Source organism: Corvus moneduloides, chromosome Z (genome assembly GCF_009650955.1).
Source record: "Corvus moneduloides isolate bCorMon1 chromosome Z, bCorMon1.pri, whole genome shotgun sequence".
NCBI classification, from domain to species: Eukaryota; Metazoa; Chordata; class Aves; order Passeriformes; family Corvidae; genus Corvus; species Corvus moneduloides.
In genome coordinates this window covers 7,839,408-7,860,635 of record NC_045511.1, presented here as the reverse complement: position 1 = coordinate 7,860,635, position 21,228 = coordinate 7,839,408, and the positions used below count along the sequence as shown (strand labels likewise).

General features: G+C 38.0%; 1 protein-coding gene across 6 annotated transcripts in view; it reads right to left on the bottom strand.

The window, feature by feature from the left end:
• Nucleotides 1-21,228, bottom strand: part of ARL15 (ADP ribosylation factor like GTPase 15) — a 251,818-nt gene that overhangs the window by 166,335 nt on the left and 64,255 nt on the right. For all 6 annotated transcript variants that reach the window (XM_032095495.1, XM_032095494.1, XM_032095496.1 and 3 more), the window contains one exon: nucleotides 1,057-1,201. In XM_032095495.1, the coding sequence (XP_031951386.1) occupies nucleotides 1,057-1,201 (145 nt within the window). The remainder of the gene's footprint in view (nucleotides 1-1,056; nucleotides 1,202-21,228) is intronic.

Sequence of the window (21,228 nt, the reverse complement as noted above, 5' to 3'; positions counted from 1 at the left end):
TTACCTTCTTGTAAATTAAGCAAACATACATTGAAAAACAGTTAAGTTGCTAAGGCACAATCATAAAATTTAAGCCCCTAAACCACAGCTACAGTACAAAGCCTGTAACTGTAGACACAAGTTACTTGCACAACACTTAGTATCTGTTCCATCAGCAAATCAACCTTTTTAATTGCTGCAGCCACTGAACCAGATTTCTTCCATCTCCATGACCTAATCTGCCCTCTTTCTGAACTTTCCAAACAGGTATTCCCTCTTCCTTCACATGCTTGTTTCTGGTTTTTCTGGTGCTGTTTTGTTCTTGGTTTGTTTCTTGTTGGTTGGTTGGTTTTGTTTTGGGGTTTTTTCAGTCAAAACACGCTTTTCAGTATTAGGCATCCTGGTTCACCTTTACCAAGATGCCTATTCAAATTTTTTGGACTTAAGATACCTCTTATCTGTGGTTGTGCTGTCTGTTTTTATGTATCTTCTCAATACCACTGAAACTTCTTGTAAATTGTTTTTTTAAACTCAATCTGCCCTTACTACAGAAACAAGCCTGTTGCTGCTCTAAAAATGTGAAATTATCACCAAAAAACATATTTCCATTGCATTTATTCTTTTGGTTGCTAGCATATACCACAAGGCGGTATGGACCAAGTATGTACAGAAATAAATCCCAATTTAAGTTTCAGAACATCACTGTCCTATTCTATTTTACAGCACATTCTCCTCCTTTCTCTCCAATATATAGTGAGACTGTTTAAAAATCAAAAGTAAAATAAGAAGAAAGGAACATTTTAATGTGTGCCTAAAGTATAGTGCTACTGTATGTTATGGTTCCGCTTCATTAGACCACACTGAACTTTTAACACATTCAAAATTGCATGTTTTCATGCATATTCCCCAGTGTATGAACAAAACTGAAAGAAAGTAGTGGTAGCTTCAAAGTGATCCATTAGGTACTTTCAACAGCAAGGTAAGTAGACTGAAGTTCTCTACAGCCTTTGCTAGGTGTTTCAGAAGTCACTTTTGGGCAATGTTCTAGCACACCACAGAATAAAGGCAGCATCCTACCTGTGGTAGACACAATATTCTCCGGGCTTTCGCTGCAGAGCTGAGACAGAAGACTCGTCTTGCCAGAGCCAGAGAGGCCTATGCAAACCAAGTCATACTCAGGTCGTGGTGGTGGCGGTCCCTTGCAGCAAAGTGCTCTAAAACACTGCCAGGGTAGGGCAAAACAAACAAAACAAAAACAAGAGGAAGAGGTTACTTTTCTTTTCTGGCAAATGTTTATTCAAAAATGTTCTAAGAAGCAAGTTTATAAACCTAAAGGCATTGGAGAGAAGCAAATATTATTATTCCAACTTATTATTTTGACTAAGTCAACAAGTAATAGACCAAGACCACCTCTACTAAAATCTAGAACAACTTTCAAAGAAAACAAATACACACGTTAACTTTTAACCTAAACCTCGAAAAGCTGGTGTGGAGAAATATGACATCCATTTCCCAAGTAGCACAAACTGCTCACACCACAAGATAGGCATGTGCCCTATACAGCTCTGCAGTTGATTATGTATGAGTTTCCTTCCTGTGCTAATTTCATGCAATACCTGGTGTGAATATCAGGGCCACTCCTGAGCAGCTGCTGGCCAAGCTCTACCTCTTGTCACGGAAAAGAATCAGGGATCTTTGCTCCACTAATGTCCTTTCTGGGCTTGCTTTGTCATGCGTTTTAGCTCAGAATAACAGCTGTTAAATGGTACAGCTTGTAAATAAGTAAATAAATAAATAAATAAATAAATCTTGCTGGACATAGAGCTAGTAAAAAACAGATAGATGTCTCACTTTCACTGGAGAAGTATAAATTAATCACAATGTAAACAAATAAAAATCTCTTACACAAAGCCTCCTTCAGAGTTCTGCTCATTTCTCTCAAACAGTTTTGCCAAAACAGGCCAAGTTTGTCCAAAAGGTTCCTTAGGCCCTCCGAAGTTCTTCAGTTCTTTGTTTATATGCAATTTAGAAACTTTATATGTAAAAATCTAAAAGCACACAATTCCGGGAAAACTAGGAAGTTTATATTTTATATATAGAGCGTAATTACTCACTAATTTCCAAGGCAGATCTCCACCACCCCAACATATATATGAATACCTTTTTCCCCAGTATCTGCCACCTTTATATCAGAGCAAGATAGCTACTCTAATAGCGCAGGGAAAACGTGTCTGTGCAATCAGTCCTTTCTCACACATTCTGTTTTTACATAACCCCATCTCAACCACAAGTCAGTCATTGCACTGATTGCAGGAAAAGAAATCCAGTCTTTACAACCTTAACCTAGTTTGTCTTGACAACTGCCCAGGTTTTCTCACTGAGGGCTACTGGAGGAGCAGAGAAACTGAACTGATGTCAGTAAGGCTCTAATGCAAACAGTGGGGTCTGACCCTGTGAGCAAGTCGTCCAGTGAGAATGTGATTATAAAAGAACAGCTCACTCAACGCAGAACTTTAATTGGATTCTTTCAGTATAGATGGTAAGTTATTATACATGCTGCCAAAACAGTTTTCATTCCTTTAAAGAAGCAAAAGATAAATTCAGTGAAAGCTACAAAACTACTTCAGCACCTTTTAAAAGAGTGAAATGAAACACTTTAGAAGAAGTAAGAATATTTACAATAATATTTAAGCTGAAGAAAGGCAGCAGATTTTTAAAATAATAGCTTTGCCTCCACTAAGATTTGATTCAAAAATTATTTTAAGAAGGTTTGCTCTTGTATGTATATCATACCTTAAAGGAATAAACATGCCTTCTAGCTCTATTTACTGATGTTCTATTTATTTACTGGTTTATACTTATCTCACAGGTTCCACAAAGCCACACCAAATATTCTACTGTGGCACTTAAGTCAGAAAGGCCAACTGAGTACATTGAATAACATAAACTCCTTTAAATAAAGCTTCCACTTAATGGATATCAGGCTGAAGGCCACATAAAATCCTTCAGAGCTTGCCAGAGGTCCGGAGGCTGTGTGTCAGACCCTCTACAGCCAGTCTTTAAAAGGATTCAATTTTTCCCTGTCAGCATGGCATCTTTGCAACAACCTCTTGATGTCACATTGAAAAACTTAAAGGAATAGATGAGTTGATGGAATTCTGTGCTTCCCTCTGTCCAGCCACTGTGCCAGTTCTTACGCAACCAGACATGACTTCTGAGCCCTGACAACATCTAGTAACATATGGTCCGGTGAAAGATAATTTCTGCTCTTTGCAGAAATATGGAGGCTCTGTGGTAACAGGCAGATTTTGTCAACTTCAGGACCTCTCTACTGCAAACTCCTTAAGTCTAACTTAGTCTGGAGAATCTTTATATGTTGTGGATTAAACACATGATCAAAAATCCAGGTCAAATTGCAACTCCAAAGTAGCATATGTAGACTCACCACCCCCTCACTTATCCTTCACCAGTAAGCACAGTTAGGCATGAAAATTTCAGAGATAGAACCCTAGAAGATAGGAACATGGCTCCCCCCAGACCACTCTCATATTTTATTTGATATGATTCCCTTATCTTTGCTATATTCATGACTTTGTCCTTCTGCTAGGCTAATTTCCTTCAATAGCTTGGTTTAGCTGTAATGAAAACAATTTTTTAATGCTCCAGCTTCAAAAAGCTGCTAAACTTAAGCTATTGTGTATAGCACATAGCAGCAGCAGAGATGAGAAACTCTAGAGCACAGTGTAGGGGATACTTGTAAAAACATATTTAGACTTTTATAAACTTGTTTCACAACCCTCCTTACTCAAGCTCAATGAACATCTTTCCCATAGGAAATATCACTGTACAAACAGTCTGATCACTCTCTTCCTGTTCTCTCGGCAGCCTAAAGTTACCTGCTCCCTAACGAAGTTAGGGTTATTTAAGCATCCTTTATTGAGACTAAACCTTTATTGTCACAACTTTGGCAGCTGCATGTAGTAGCTGCACAGTATCTGTGGAGGAAAGGAGAAAATTCAGAAGTCACAGACCCTGCAAATAAAACTGCATCTTATATTTTGCATTTTATTATGGACAGGAAATGCATCCTGAAGTATTTTATAACCATAGACTAGAGCTACACATTGTTCAAGATGTCGTCACATATTACAGTGAACTCTGAAAACCACAAAACTGCAAGAAATGTGTACTAGTAACTAAAGAAATCATTCCAGAACTCCAAAACACAAATATATCAAAAACATTGAGAGAGTTGCTCAATTCACAAGTAGTGCTCAGTTCTTTCCCAAACCAGCATACTTTCCACTCCATTTGATCAACCCAAAAGGCATAAGAGAAGCTTGAATTAACTTGCCAGATATGGACCTGGAAGTCTCCTCCATTGATTCCCAAACCCGATTTGCTTGATGGGCAATAAAATCCTGCCTTTTAGGTATCACAAAACAAACTCTAAACCCAAACAGTGACTCTCAGAGGACGTGTCAGAGCAGACAGAAAGAAAACATTGTACAACTGCAAATACAGGGTCAAGCGGAGCTAGCTGGCACAGTTACTGAAAGGTTGTTTGAGATACGGTCATGTATGCAACCCCACTGCTAGCAACAAAAATGCAACAACATTTTTTTAAACCTTCTCATCCTATCAGGGTAAGACGTTACTTAGTATAAAGGAAATGACATATCAAATGGTCAGCTTTCATAGTTTTTGAGAATATCACACTCAAATCTATAGCCACTGGATGGAGAAAACAGGCATGCAAAGAGAGGCAGGCAGGGAGAGTCAGGAGTTAATTTTTTAATGAACCTATTTTTAAGTACTGAAAATAAAACAATAAGGTACCTTTAGTCAGTTTATGAAAAAAAAGGATGGATTTGTCCAGGAAACCAGGGGTAATAGGTGTTGCAGTCTGCAGAAATCTGTGCAACATTCTGCAGCTCTGTTACTTTCATTTTACTGTAAGTGTGCATGAACACTGCATGTGCCTGTATAATCATTTTGTAAAAGTTAAGGGAAGAAGTTAGCCAGTTCTACTCCTCCTTTACAGATTTCTAACCCAACCAGACGATTCTGGGTTTAGGTAGAGCAGTATTTATGCTGACAATCCTATACAGTGTCCCTTTAAAGCCCCACGGAGATTTCTTCTGGGAAAAGCATATTGTGCTTATAGCAGGGATAGCCAAACACTTTGGATGTATGTGCCGCTCGGAGATCACAGATTGAAGCTCTGGGCAGTAAATGTCCCTGAATTACTGCTCTCTACAACACATTAAACTGCCTCCAGCTGTTGAGTCTGTCTTTGCCTACTCATTGTACTTCTCGTTTCACTCTCCTTTTTGGGGTGAAATACTCCATTATTTCTGCTTTGTTCTGGACCCATCTCCTGTCTGTTTCTTTTGTTGCCACTATTTAATAGGGACAAACAGAAGCAAGGGATTTCATGCTTAGTTGGTTAAACACACACACTCTCAAGGAAAAATACCCTAAGTTAGTGCAGCACTAATGCTAACAAACCAAGCATTCAGAACTCTTGAAATACAGAATTAAGGCTGAAAGCTCAACCCTAACTCTGCTCCCTTCCCCCCTCTTGGTTATACTTATGGATATGGTCTCCTTTTACAATTTACTTTTCATTTAAGGTATCTTTGAAAAAACAGGCTTCTAATACTCACACACACTTATATCCAGAGGACTGGTTAATCATCTGAAGCTGTAGATAAAACTCAAGGAGTTTACTTTAAAAAGTAAAATTTGCACACAGTAGGTTCCATAGCTCTGAGATCACACAAGCATAAAGAAACCTCAAACCTTGAAGAGATAATGTGAAGGGGGGGGGCTCAACAACACAAGACAGACAGTTATAATGTTAATGATAGGAGACAACTGGGAACAGCAGTGGGATAATTGAACGCAAGTAGTAAAATATACAAGGCACCAGAATGAAATTATACACTGGAGGGGGGGCGAAGGAAATATAAATAAACTAAATTTTAAGTGTACGAATACCTCAACTTTAAATTAGTACAACAAAATTCCATGCATTTCACAGTGTGAGCTAAAGCTGCAGGCTCTTCAGTTTCCACACTGCTGTACAGGTGGTTATACCTCTACCAAAAAAAAAAAAAAAATGGGAAGGAAGAGGAAAACCTACAAAATTTAAGGCACCCAATAAATGACACTGCTTTCAGGTTTTCAAACATCAGATTAACAGGGTTCATCTTTGTCTATATGACTTCAGTAATAAGGACAAAACTTAAAGAGTGCTGTTCATTTTGTGGCTACCAACAGATATGAACACAGATGCATATAGCCACTGCCAGCCTGAGTGATGTTCAGCACAGATGAAAATCCTATAATCATGACTCTGACCGTCCACAACCTCATTAAGCAGTGACCACTGTACTCAAGATCCTCCACCCCAACACAGGGTAATGATCCAAACTCCAATGGAAGGCTCAAGATCTCCTAACCTGCTACACCATTCCTCGCACAGGATAAAGCAATCCTCTAGTTTAACCTGGCTAAGGAGTGAGTGATCAGCCCACAGATTGAACCAAAAGTGTTCTTTCTCTCCATACATCTACCTCTCTTCAAATTTATATCAGCATGTGCTGCAGAAAGACCAACAAGTATAGGCATTAAAGACAAGATAATATAAAAAAGGGCAGAAGAAAACAGTTTCTCAAGGAAGTGAGGCAGTTTTAAAGAGCGAACAGTCCTGGTGATATCCTACAACACAGAAATCATAGAATCATAGAATTGTTTAGGTTGGAAGGGACCATAAATATCATCTAGGTCCAGCTACCCTGCCATGGGCCAAGACACCTTCCACTAAACCAGGCTGCTCAAAGTCCCATCCAACATTTCCTAGGATGAATCACCACAACTCTCTGCAACCTGCTTCAGGGTCTCACCACCCTCACAGTAAAGAATTTCTTCCCAACATCTTATACAAATCGACCCTCTTTTAGTTTAAAACTATTCCCTCCTTGTCCTATCACTACATGCCCTTTTCAAAAGTCCTTCACCAGCTCCCTTGGATGCTCCTTTTGGGTACTAGAAGGTGATACAAGATCTCTCAAAGCATTTTCTTTTCCAGGCTGAGCGAGCTCAGCTCTCTCAGCCTGTCTTCACAGGAGAGGTGCTCAGGCCTCCCCTGGACCTGCTCCAACAGGTCCATGTCCTTCCTGTGCTGGGACCTCAGAGCTGGATGCAGCAAGTGGGATCTCACCAGAGCAGAGGGGCAGAATCCCCTCCCTCCCCTGCTGCCCACACTCCTCTGGATGCAGCCCAGGACACGTTTGGCTCTCTGGGCTGTGAGTGCCCATGGCTGGGTCATGTCCAGCCTCTCACCCACCAGCACCCCCAAGTCCTTCTCAGCAGGGCTGCTCACAATCTACTCTCTGCCCAGATTGCAGTGCTTGGGATTGTCTTACCCCAGGTGCAGAAACTGGAATTTGACCTTGTTGAACTTCATGATGTTCACATAGATCCTCCTCTGTTAAGGACACTAAGCAGCAACATATGGTCTAGAGCAGAAATCTCAAATTCTGCCTTCTGACCATGAAGAAATACATTTGGATTCATTGGTTAAAATCATTTACCATCCCATGTCAAAAGCTTCTTGGTATTTCAGAGAAGCCAGGTTCTGGAATCTCGTGAGAAGCAATCACGCCTTAAAAAACTTTGAACAGCCCTTGTAGTCTCAGATGAACAAGACATAAGACACCAGCTCAAGCCCCAAAATCAGACAAATGACACAGACATATTCATTTTTTAACATATTTGATAACTCTGCTACCAATAGAGAAGGCTTCGCGGAAATACAGCTAAGAAGAAGGAAGTGGATGACTTCAGACAACCCAGATACGATACTGCCATTCAGAGCATATAATTTCAAAAGACTTCGTGGTCATGATAATAAAATTATAGTGGGTCAAATTGCAGGAGATAATTTGTTTTACTTGGTATCAGATGAACTGTTCTTGGATGAAGGCTTGACCCAAAGTTCAGGAATCAAAAAATTCAATAAATGCAGTCAAAGACATAACTTCCCTGGAAGGAGCTGTATGGCAACAGGAGTCCTTTCCCTACTACCAGTCAAAATAAACCAGAAACTTCACATCCAAAATGGAAAATGAGCCTCTCTGACCTTAATGTCTTGGACACTACCTATAAATCAAAACCAAATTATGACCATCCCTTACATTCACACTAGAAGAAAGCGTGAAATGAAGTAATATCAAGTTCTAGATATACTCAGATATTCAGTGAAGTAGTATGATTTAAAAGCCTACATAAAATAAAATGGCAGACAGCTATGATAAACAAAAGCTAAGTCAGCAAACAGTTATAAACACATGCACAGGTGGTACTCTGAACAGAAGACAATCAGTCGCTTCACTGCAATGTCAGTCAAGCTCCAAGGGGGTTTTTGGACACTTCTAAGTTCCATCAAGTGTAGAATTATTGCTCAAGTTGTTGCCTCTCTGACAGTTTGCTTTCTACTTGTTTTATTGCACAAGAGTAACTCATTCAATGCACTAGTCCATTCACATTTAACAGCAAGAGACAAAGGCAACAAAAAAGATGAATGAAAGCCTTTGCAAACAGTTTATTTCACAACTTAAGGAAACACAACCACACTAAAAAAAAAGCCTGAAGAATCATTGAAAATACCAGCAAAAAAGGCAGTAGCAGCATCACCCAAATGTGCAAAAGTTAAGGATGGGACACCTCCCATCACTTCTAATTTCTGGTAAGGATAAAAGATGTATACATTTTTTTTCTTAATACTCCCCCTCAAAAAAACCCACAAACAACAACTTAAACAAAATCACACCTTTGAGCTTTCAGGCTTGCTAAAAGTCACCCCTGTACAGTTTCTGAGCCAAACCATAAAAAGCATTTCCATGATTTATGTGTGCTACAAGGTGGCTTACCAAACTTTTTTTTTTTTTCATCACAGAATGAGTAATTCTGTTCTGTTCACACAGGATCACAAAAGCAGAAAGAAGCATATAGACCACTTGGTGTTCTTTGATTTTTTCTGAGCTGACTACATGACTACATGCCACCTACATGCAACAGCACACTTTGTTTCTTTTTTCTCCTCAAAAACTATTCACAAGTACAGAAGACCCTGGACATTCATATTTGATATACATGGCACGCATACGATTACTCTGGTAACAACATCAAAAAGAGGATTTATTGATACAGTAGAGTGATATCTTCAAGCCCCATGCCAGAATGGGTCAAGAGAAAAAAAAATACAAAAATATATCTGGTGCAAAGAGAAATCTAGCTGCACACTAGATGGAGGTAAATGAAGACTTGCATTCTATTACATGCATTAAAAAAGTAAAGAACAAGAAAAGCTACTGCTGCTGTCCTACTCTTAAAATTTGCAGGCAAATTCAAATACATTAAGAGAGTAAGACCCATCATGCCCTGTGAAGTGAAACTTCTGAAATTTACAATAGGATCTATATAGCAAAACAGTCTCAAAAAATTCAGTTCAAATAAAAACAAATTCATTTGAAACATAGTTGGAAAAAGCAGCATGGGAATAGCCAAGTGCAAACAAGAGAAGTGTGCACTAATAGCCAGAAGATCTCAAGGGGGATTCAGGTGATACCAGTGAATAAATCCCTGAAAAAAGTAACAAGATCTGAATTCTTCCACCCATTTTATCAGTAACATTTACAGAAACAGGCAAACTCCAGAGTACTTTTTCCAACCAGCTTCCGCCCATGCTTTCAGAGTTGGGCATCATAATCATAAACAAAAGGAAGTAATTCCTGGGCTGACACTTTACCGCGCCGTAAATTAAGTCTCTCCTGATGGGAGAGAATTTACTGAAAGTGTGTGTGTTTCTCTTGAGTATCAAAAAGCAAAGTAATCTAGAGAAACTATAAGTATGTTTTGAGGGAAGAAGAAGAAATAACTGTTTACTTAAGGCAAAGTTTCCTCTGAGATTAAGCCCCAAGATATGTCTTGTTCCTTCTTATGAAAGATTTCAAAACTAACATTTGACATCAAATCTGAGAGAAAAGAGGAGAAGTCTCTGAGGACAGCAGTCCAGACTGTTTTCTACCAAGTCTGGTCTTACTGAACAAGTTCATAGCTGAGACAGAATAGTAAGTACAGTAAGATTGCGAGTATCAGTCAAACTAAAAAATTGTGTGCAAAAAACCACAAAAAAACCAACCAACCAACCAACGAAAAAAAACCAGAGAGACAAAAGGACCCATTGACACTGTGGTGGGGGGGGGGGGTGGGAAAAGTCACAAATGGAGAGTTTTAGAATCAATTTGCCAAGTACCATAAAGCAAAATTAAACACAATCAGGATAGTGTGACAATGCATTAAGAAGGAAAATACAGTTTCAACTGTCACTTTTAAACCTGCTCAGGAGTCCCTGCTGCTCTCTGCTCATGCAGTATGCTGAGCACACCATGGCAAATTTAGGCATTAACAAACCAAGAAGTGAACAAACCAAAAAATATTTGGTTGCCCTAAAATTATCAGGAGATAAGGGAAAGAAGATATGAGTAGAAACTGATGCAACAAAAGTTACTAAAATAGAAAGTGTATGCACCTAACATCTAAATAGCTTTACCAGTATACACAATCCAACAAGAAGTAATAGGAGGATAACAGATAATAGAAGATGGACACAAAAAGGACAGCCTGACTTTGCAGGCTGTGCAAGTCTTCTGGCCAAAGAATTCTTCAGCTTGGAACACTGAAGACAAAACTGCTTTTCAACACCAGAAAATGGAGTAAGAATTATACCAGTATTAGTGCAGTCACAAATGGGAGATTCAAAAAACATGGCCTATTACCAGTTCATGCTGTTACCAGTCTCCAGTGTTGAATTTGAAACACTAGATAGTTGCAGGCTGTAAGTATCTCTTATCCATTAGGCTCCCTATGAATGATTGCAATCTTACGTGGCCTTTTCCTTTTACTTTCCCAGTACATTATATTTACAAAAAATGAGAAACTTCAAGAGAATACCTGTTTTGACCAAAAGACCCTAGAGAATATGAAATATGTAGTCATGTATACAGAAACCTCTCTTCCCTCCCCCTTATAGAGCATAACAGTTTTACTTGGCTAGCACAGCACATTACTACCATGGGAGGAAACAGACCAACCCACACAAAAACATTAATCCAAAATATACAATTAGAGGAAGGCATATGAATCTCAAGTACCCTTAAAAATTCTTCAAATTTTAATCAATGAGAGCGTCTTGGAATGCAGAACAAGTTTACCCTCAATCAAACTCTTAATGAGTTAGGTTTGAGGAACTTCAGCCATTGAAAACACCCCATGCTCCAACACAGGCATTTCACATTTCTCCTGTCTCCAGCTGCAGGTTTGGATTTTTTTTCTGGCTACGTATCTACCATGGAGCTTCTCAGCTGACACCCTGAGAAGGTGATGAAGATTCCATTGGCTGTTTTGTTCACTTAGAACTGCAAAATCAGAACTGAAATTTATTATTCCTAAGCATGCATAAATCAAGAACTACACAGCCTTTAAACTGTTTTAAAGAGAATGCCAAGAGATGCCCTACTTCTGGTGCCTGAAAGTTTGGGGAACACAACTCAGTTTGAGATAAGGATTTTCAGCTGATAGGGAAGGGAACAGATCCTACAGAGAAATGTGTCAACTACACATGATAGCTGTTTTCACAAGTTTGCACTGCAAAAAAAAAAAAAAAAACTAAACAAAACAAACCCAAACAAAACAAAACAAAACAAAAAACCTCACATACCCAAAAAAACCCACAAAAAAACCTGACACAAAAACTCACACAACAACCACACGAAGATTTTTTTTTTCTTTTAAAGTAAGTATTGAGCAATGCCTATTCATCTTCTTGAGTTACGTGGGGGAAAAAAAAAAACCAACAAATAAATGGTAAAGAATAATCTGTAGACAAATTCTGGATGTATAGATTATGTTGCCTTTGAAAAGCAGTGGCTGAATTTCAACATTTTTTAGGTGAAAATGGAAGCTGGCAAGAACCAGCTTTACTTTTTGTGAAAACACAGATTACTGTGGCCTTGCTCACAAAACAGCCTGCCATACAACTATGCAGACTCATGGGTATGTCAGTGTGCCTGCTCTGTGGTGCTGACAGCCCAAACCAAGCAACTTCTCCTGGTGAAACAACCACCATTTTTTATCAATTAAGAGGCATGAAACACTTCAATCCACAAGAGTGTATCACTATGTTAGATTTTTTTTTTCGGTCTCAGAACTGCTGAAAGCCTTTTAAGGGGAATTAAATTTTTCTCCTTTGAGTAGGTGCAGCCTCCAGTCAGTTCTAGGAAACCAACACTTTTAAAAGGAGTAAAAGCCCTCTGCCTGAACCCTTCCTGTGCAATCTGTTTCACAATGATACTGCTTTCATTGAAAGTGTGATGAGTGTCTGGGTTTTTTCAGATGATTATTATGCAACACTTCCATAAAAATTCTTGAAAGTTAAAAAAGCAACAGGTTGTTACTTAAGAGTACACCTGATGTTGATGAATACAATCACAAATCCAAGCAGAAATAAACTTAACATGTTGTTCAGATAACTGAGCTTAGTTCCTCTAAGGGATGCTCAGTTCCTCAGCTGATTTAATACTTAGCTGGGGGAGATTTAATACATGTTCTAAGCAGGCTGCAGACACCTCAGTAAGAACTGACTCACTGCTTCTTACTGGAACAAAAATTTTATCATTTATTCTAGATCAGCATAAATCTTGCCAAGCTGGGAAACTCCTTTTTGCTGGCTAGAGAGAAAAAATCACTGAGGACCAGGGAGAATTGCCATAATGGTGAGAGTCTATCAGAGAAACATAAGCAATCTGTAGCTGGTAGCATAATTTAGAGTGAGACAACTAATAAAAACAGGCTTAAGAAATAGAAGACAGTTGTCTTTTAGAGACTAAGACATACAATTAGTTGTAAAAGCAGTACACTGGCTTTAACTCAACTTTTTGCTTTAAGTATCTTAGATTTTTTCATTCACTTTCCTAAAGACTGGCAGATTACTAAAGAACTGTAATAAAGAACTGAAAGCTGTGATTTTGTAATATAAAGGTATAAGAAACTTTAACAGTGAAACTTCAGCAACTGCCAATTACCTACATATCATTAAATCAGTATTTTTGACACACAGAGAACATATAGAGCGTGAGAAAAGATGCACACAGTTCTATTCATGCCACAGAGATTTTTCACTGAAAAGGATGCTTTCACAGCTCACAAGTAATTCTTCAAAGCAGTTTACAACAATGAAAAGATACAACAAGGCATGGGATATATCATACTAATTTATACAAGGATTAAGGAGTGTAGCACACTTTGATTATGTTATTGGGGAATAAAGTTACAAAGTGTAGGATTTCAGAAGAAACTAAGTGCTCTAAAACATGTCAAAAATCACAGTAACTGAAAAAGCACTGGAAGAATTTTACTTTCTTAAGTAATAATAATATAGGCCTCTTTATTTGAAGAAACGTGTAAATGATCAGGTTTCCTCATCCTTGCAAGAAATTCTTAAGATCATGCTGTTGAGATTATTGCCAGAAAAGCATACAATCACAAATTATGTCTTAAAGAGATCAATGCTTAATCAGGAAGAAATGGCAATCTATAAAATCAGGGAAAGAGACATTAAACTTTGGTTTTCTAGTGCACTGCACACAATCCTTATCTGATACCTGGAGGTGGAATCATCATGCACATAGATGAATTTTACGTGAGAGGTTTGCAGAACAGAGAGAACAGGGTGCTGGTGCATTTCTATATTAGAAACACTACTTCTGTAGACCACTAGAAAGCAAAAACTGCCCCAAAGTCCACAGCCCAACAGAGTAAGAGCTGGTAGTGGGGCATCAGCTCTAAATATAGCTTTGGACAACCTAGCTTGGACTTGTATAGTTGAGCAGGAAGTATCAGTGACCTTCTAGATAGACATTGAACCCAAGGAATTAAAAGGGGAGATCGTCCAAAACTGCAGTCACTTCCAGTTCTGCAGGTCGAGAGCAGAAAGATCAGATTTTGAAGTATTTACTTCAAAAGAATGTTTTCTACTCATTTTTATACAAGCATTTTATAAAGCCTATATAAATAAGAAAAAAATGCTGTGTGCATTCTCTAACAAGGCAAAATTTCTGGTACCCAAAGGATAGCACAAGCTGGTAGATCTCCTGCAACAGGGAAGAGGCAAATTGTGTCAGGTCACTATCCTCAACTGATGTGTACCAAGAAAATCAAACTAAAAATACAGAGTAACATATACAAAAAAGCATAAGACTGACCATTCCTCAAGACTCACTAGTTAGGCAGAATGACGAAGCAGAAGTTCTCCTGTCACTACTAACCATATTGATCAAATCTGAAAATGTGCTAACAGCTACCGTTTTTCCTATTGAATTTTCCAAGTTCCTTACCACAGAAAACTAAAACATCTCAGATCTTTTTTAAAACATTAAGTGCTCACTCTAAACTCAGAAATATTTTGATGGAAAAGAATAAAATATCCAGGCCTAAGGTTCAAAATTAGGTAAAACATGAGAAATTCCAGTGCATATATGCTGTCTTGAGTAATTGTCCTAAAAATAAAATCTCAAAGGTGTTTGACTACTATGAGGTCAACTGTGACTTCCAAAATTAATGCATGTTTGCCTAAATTTTCAAACTGAAACTAGCAGTCAGGTTATTTTTAAGTTCATTCTTAGAAACATATTTTATTAAACCTATTTTTAAATGTACCTAACTTCACTAAGTTGATGCTAATGTCAGTCCAAACAGAAAAATAGAGACAGAAAGAAAATAAAAAAGAAAACAAACAAACACACGAAAACAAACAAACAAAAAAACAACTATGAAAACTAGCAGGAAGGGGAAAGAACATGTTGCTATTAATGTATTACTTCTAGTGAAATACCACTGAAGTTCAACATAATCCAAGCCACAGCGCAATGTGTGTAAAGCAGCAAAGAGTCTAAGTTCCATACACTAGAAGAGAAGTAATAATTATATGGCTTTTTTTTTTTTATTTTGTTCAGAATTGGAATTTAGTTTTGGCACTGATTCAACCTATATGTACTTCAAAAGAAAGCAGTCCTTCAGCATGAAAGCATGGTCTAATGCAAAAACAAAATGCAAATTTCAGTGCTAGTTTTGTTTTTAAAGGCATCAAAAAATATGAGAACATGATTGTGATGTCCATCTAGCACAAGGGAACTAGAGCAATTTAAAGTAGTTTATTGTAAGAGGACACAACTGAACTGAGAAGTCTCGTATTTGACTTGTGTCCAGAAACAGGAATCAAAATGAACTATTAAGCTGTAGTCTAAATGTTTGAAGATTTTTTCAGCTGGGAACATTATACAGCCTTAAATGGTAAAAACAGTTAAGTCCTATCCCAGTAAAAATCCTTGGAAAAATAATCTTCTACAAATAAGATGAAGATAAAGTTCCAACAGACCATAAATTGATTTGGAAATGTTCACATAAGAAAAATCACACAGACAGCAATAAGCGCACCATTCAACAGTATGAAACCAGGTAAACATTTTTGCACTACGCATATATATGAAGTCCATTGTAAAAACATTAAAATCTACTTGGACTTCCAGGCACACTGAAGTATTTTAATGACAAATGTATCATGATTCTTCTTCCTGCTGTCTACTGCTTTTCTCTTCTGCTAAGCCTTACATTCCAGCCTAATAGCAATATATTTTTTTCCTCCAATCAACCATACTATTCGGTGGTATTTCCTAGAAAAATTTTTCTTGTGTGTCAGATAAACACAGAAGAAAATCCTTCAGGGACAGCTTGATATACCACAGATGCCAGTTGAAATAATACTGAACCAAGAAATTAAGAATTTTGTTAGTGAACCTATCAGCACAGAAAATATGGTAAAAGTACATATTTTAGCAAAATTTAACTGTATCAAGCACGTGACTTGGACTTCATTCCATAATTTTAAAGCTATGTGGGTTCAGAAGCATCAGGAAAGTCATACAGTGGGAAAGACCAATTGCATAAAAAGCCAACTGAAAAAGTCTACAGAAGCAGCATGATAGTATCGCATTATTGTACTACCGTGAATGTCTTATTTGGGAAACAAAAGCAGCTCATATGTGGCATTTTAGGATAGCAAAGTCCTCTTCATAATTTTCTGGTTAAAAAAAAATTGGTGGTGTCTGGCTAGATGAAAACAGTGACAAAAAAGTTACCTTGCAGGTGCCACACAGAATCTTATTGAGGGTAAACAAAAACCTAGCTCCTGGAGAAACTGCTGAACTTCTATCAACAATTAAACACCCCATTAAATTAAACTACACGTAACAAAGAACTGTGGGACTTTGCACTGAAACTCAATAATTAGTGATCTCATACAATTCTGTGCTTCCCACATTTTCAGGAATTAGACCTGCAAGTTTCCCCATTTTTACACATGTTCAAAGAATTTAACATTATTAGACTGTCATAAATGACTTAAGATTTTTGGCAGGCCATCTGCTGTAATAGCTTTGAATTTCCCTTAAGTGCATATTGTGGATGACTTATTTTAACAAGAATTAACACTACCTTGAGGCTCAGACAAAATCTAAACTCTTAACTCCTTTGCATCACTAACATGCCAAGTGGAGGTCAGTGTTATATATGCGTTATTTGCTTAAGGTAGATTAAGACACATAACATGTTACATATATTAGACATTCTTTTTATCTTAATTTGAAACTATCAATCCTTTTAAAGCAGAGTAAGACCATCTCCATATACTTGGACTATGTACTTTGTATCTCTGGCCAGCAGAGTCAGAACTCTAGAAAAATTTCAAAGAAATACTTTTCCAGTCACGTTAGGGTTAAAAATTAAGCATGATTGCTCATGTTTGCCATTCCACAAATTCCAAATATATTTGAAAGTCATACTAGTCCTATTCTGCATTCCAAATTCCTGCAATATTCATTAGTCTCAGCGTAAGAACCATCATGAGTGGAAGACCAATTTGCTCATAATGTTTCCTGTGTTGGTTGCACTCTAGATTGACTTTTTTTACTGTAGCATATTGGAGAATTTAATCAATCTTCCCAGAAAGAATCTCAGCAACTAGAGCTATTTCAGCAGTTCATTAGCTAGTTATTAGAAACAGACTTCATCACTGATATCTTAGGACAGTGAAAACCAAAACCAGATTGCATGGATTTGTTTTTAAAGAATTTGATGTCATCATTTTTGCCATTATAAATTGATACTGAAAACAAATATTGGCAAAGAAAGCAAACATCCTATACTTGCTTGATTTCTCCATTGACCACACATAGGGAAAAATATTGCTCCAATGCTACAAAACCCTCCTCTTCCAATACAGACATGAGAGTATTTTAAAAATGAATTAACAAAACCTTTCATTTTCTATTCTGTCAAAGAGAGGAATCTCAGTTTACAGCTTTACAACCATGTTTTCCCCTCAAAAAAATACTGACATAATGGTTCTGCAGTTTTCAACCACTTTACACTGCATATCATGTGGCAGAAATGTCAGCCATACCCTTCAGCATTTCCTACTCATTAGCTTGGGTATTCTTTACTTTGTGAATGAATGGGCACATAACTTTGTTCATTCCCAACATTTGGCGACAGGCTGAAAAGTTTCATTCAGAAACCTGAGCATCTAGAAGTTCCAGAGGCATTCAACATGATGAAGGTGAAGATTCCTGAATTATTTCACTGTATTTTTACACACCATCTACTAATTACAGTTTTCTCTTTACCAGCTGAGCCAACATTCAAATAATTTCTTTTAAGTATCATTTATATTCATGGGTCTGTAGGAACAGACTTTGGAATATGGCATCAAGTGCCCATTTGGTTTTTTTCTGTACTTTCCTATAGCCAAAGAATATCAGTGCTTAACTCACTTCAGTCAATGCTTCCATCCAAACAACCAAAGGAAAATGTTTCGATACTGAAGAGACACTATTCACCAGCTGTGCTTATCCTACAGCCACATTATCCCAGGTTAAGCTGTACTGCATGGTAAAGGTGAAGTTTTTAGTTTCAGTATCAACACATACTATGCATAGGTAGGACCCATTAAAATGAACGTACGAAGAAAAAGAGAATCTTCCCAAAGGTGTAGTCTCATTCCTTCAGGGGCATTTGCTCAATTGTTGCTTGGGGGGGATTTTTTTTCTTTTGCAATTGCCAATTTTAAACCCTAGGAGGCTAAGGCTTTGAAATCTGACTAGTAAAAGGACTGATATATCCCAAAGAGTGCAGGAGGAACTTGATTAGGTTTTTTTACTGGGAACTATATGTAGTACTCCTAGATGCTTACATAGTAACAGTAGCTAAAAACTCTTGCCATCTTTGGCTGTCCAGGAGACTGCACTCCTTCTCCAGGAATGTAATCCACGTTCAAGCATAGTTATCCACGTATTCATCAGCCCTAGGCTGAATATCACTGAGCGCTACACCCCAGGGATGAGGCGTTCCAACTGAATCAACAGGCACCCTGCCCTGGGAAGCGGCACGTGGGGATTGCTCACCGCGCCAGGCGGCCCGCTGGTCTGCTAGCAGATTCTTTCCAAGATCGGGTGCTTGATTTCATGCTGACACGTGGGAGGGGATCCGTTTCTCCATGAATTTCTGTGATGATGGCAGTTGAGAGATCATTGCTATGGGCCAAATCAGGGGAGGGAGGCTCATTTCCACCACAGCTGACTTCAGCAGTGAAATACTTGTGGTGGTATCTCAACCGCAAGACAATTATTAGTTCAGCAAAATTTCCTTTGCGATAGCATTGTGATTATAGGAATGGGTTCAATGCCCACAAAGAGAAAAAGTAAAGCACCATCTCAGAGTACCATATTGAATTTCACTAGGCACTCGTATCACTTTACCATGCATTTTGAGCAGAACATCTGAGCAACATTTTTGGCTTAACAAAAAGTAGTATTTAAGAAGTTGCCCAGAAAACTTATAAAAAATACAACAAATGCTGTTTTACATAGAAGTAAGAGTAGGGCAGGACCAAAGACATTTGCACAGATTTCTTTTATCCAATTCTGTTGGTTTTCAGTTGGAACAGAGGTAAAATAAATAAGTAGATCAATCAAGGTACAGACCATTCTGCAGTTCAGATTTCCCATGTCTTCCCAGTTCCAGCAACTCCTAGTTTTCTGCTCTAATAAAGAAGCTACTGACTTCAGTAAACAGTACTTTTTCTTAGTCAAGCCTCGTATTACAAAATAGTTTCTGGCCTTGATGCTAGATTTTTAATACTGGCTATTCACATGCAGCTCTGCACATCAAAAATGCTATTGTACCACTGCAGAAAATTAACTACCTAAGGCACAGGCTTTAGAAAGCAATCATTGTAGATACTGTGCAATACAGCAAAAGCTCCACTGCATCTGGATCAGGCAGAGGAAGAGAACATTACACAGTTCCTTTTTAAAAATGGGGGTTCGCCAATTCAAAAATAAAACAAGTTATGTACTTTACACAGGCCCTAGACAGCTCAAATGACAGCGTGGAGCTACACACACTCAAGCGATACTTAAGTCCTTTCAGGTAATGAACAAAAAGAAAGCAAACAGGAATTCAGGAGTGGATTCTTAGTACTTCCATACATTGCATACATACATCATGCAAGTTAGCCTAACCTAACTCAGTGAACTTTCATACATAGATTAGTGCTTACATACCTAAAGTGTTTTAAAATTAGTTTTAATTACACTGCAAATTGTGCACAGACTAGACTGCAGCTCAGCATGTATTCATGTAGCATGTAGCTCAACTCTATTTCCTTATGACTATCCAAAAGTTGTAAGGTAACAAAAGAGAAATATACAAACCACTTACCTACTTGATAGTCATTTAAGAACAATCTATCTGTGGAGCAGAGAGAAGGCATCTATTTTCATAGAACTGGATATTTTAACATCAATTTCAGGCTGCCCTGCTATGTAAGAATAGTGGCATATTAACATGTTGATGTCTCTTGGTTCTGCTGACTTTTTAGTGTCTTTGTGGATGCCCTAAGTTTTCTACACAAAACTAAAATCAGTTAGTCTCTCAACTCTGAGCCTTAAATGTAGCAGCATATAAAAAAAAAAAAAACCATTTCCCTTTGTTACTTGCAAAGACACTCATTTCCCTCTTTCAGAACAAGCATTTGTTAATGCAAATGCATCAAGGCATCACATTTTTTCCTTATGTTTCAGATGACAATATTGCCAAAAGTACAAATTTCTATTTGTTCAAATTTATTTTGTACTTATACTACATGTGGCATACAGAATGTGCCAGCTCTCAAAAATCTCAGCGCAGTCTTGAGCTGCACGCTCTGCTAAAAGAAATCTCACTTAAAAAATCTAAGAAAGCCACAGCAGTATAAACACAGAATAATCTTCGAGACAATCTAAAGCAATTGAGATATCCAGATAAATGTCCTGGGAACTTTCTGAAGGGATGCATGCAGCTGTAAATGGAGTGAGGACAAGAAACAATGGACAAATTGAAGCCCAAGAGGTTCAGGCTGGATTGAAGAAAATACTTTTTGCCCACGGGAACAGTCCAGCACTGCCCAGACAGGCTCCACAGCCCTTATCTTTGATGGTTTCTTCCACTTGGTTTCAAGATCAGAACTAAGCGGAACAAAGCCTTGAGCAACCTAGTCAGACCTTAAGCTGACCCTTGTTTGACCACAAGGTTAGACCACAGACCTTCCAAGATCCTTCCCACCTCAATAGTCCTGTGAAAGCAACACAAATTCTGCAGAGCCCTTCTGTGATATTTCATCTATACAAGTTTAGAGACAACATTTCCCAATAAACAAGTTGTAAGTTAACAGTGCTTTTAAAAGGCTAACATCACTAGGGAGGGCCCTCAAAAAAAGCCTGAACGGTTTATTAATTTGAATAGACTTCCACAGATTGCTTGATCCAATGTAGGCATGTTGATTCACTGCCACTTTTGTCCAGGTGCTCAAACCAAAGCACCCACACCAGCTTAGTCACAGGGTGAGTAGTCAGTACCCAATTTACTGTTTCTTTACCAGTGAAAACATCTCTAGAGGTGTATCACAATGACCAGGATGCTTTTTGCTTTGTTTTTACAGTCAGGGGGAAAGAGAACACTCTCACACATTAACTGGAAAGGAATCATCAAGCATCTGCCTGTGCTTCTGGGAGAGCTGTGGGACAGCTC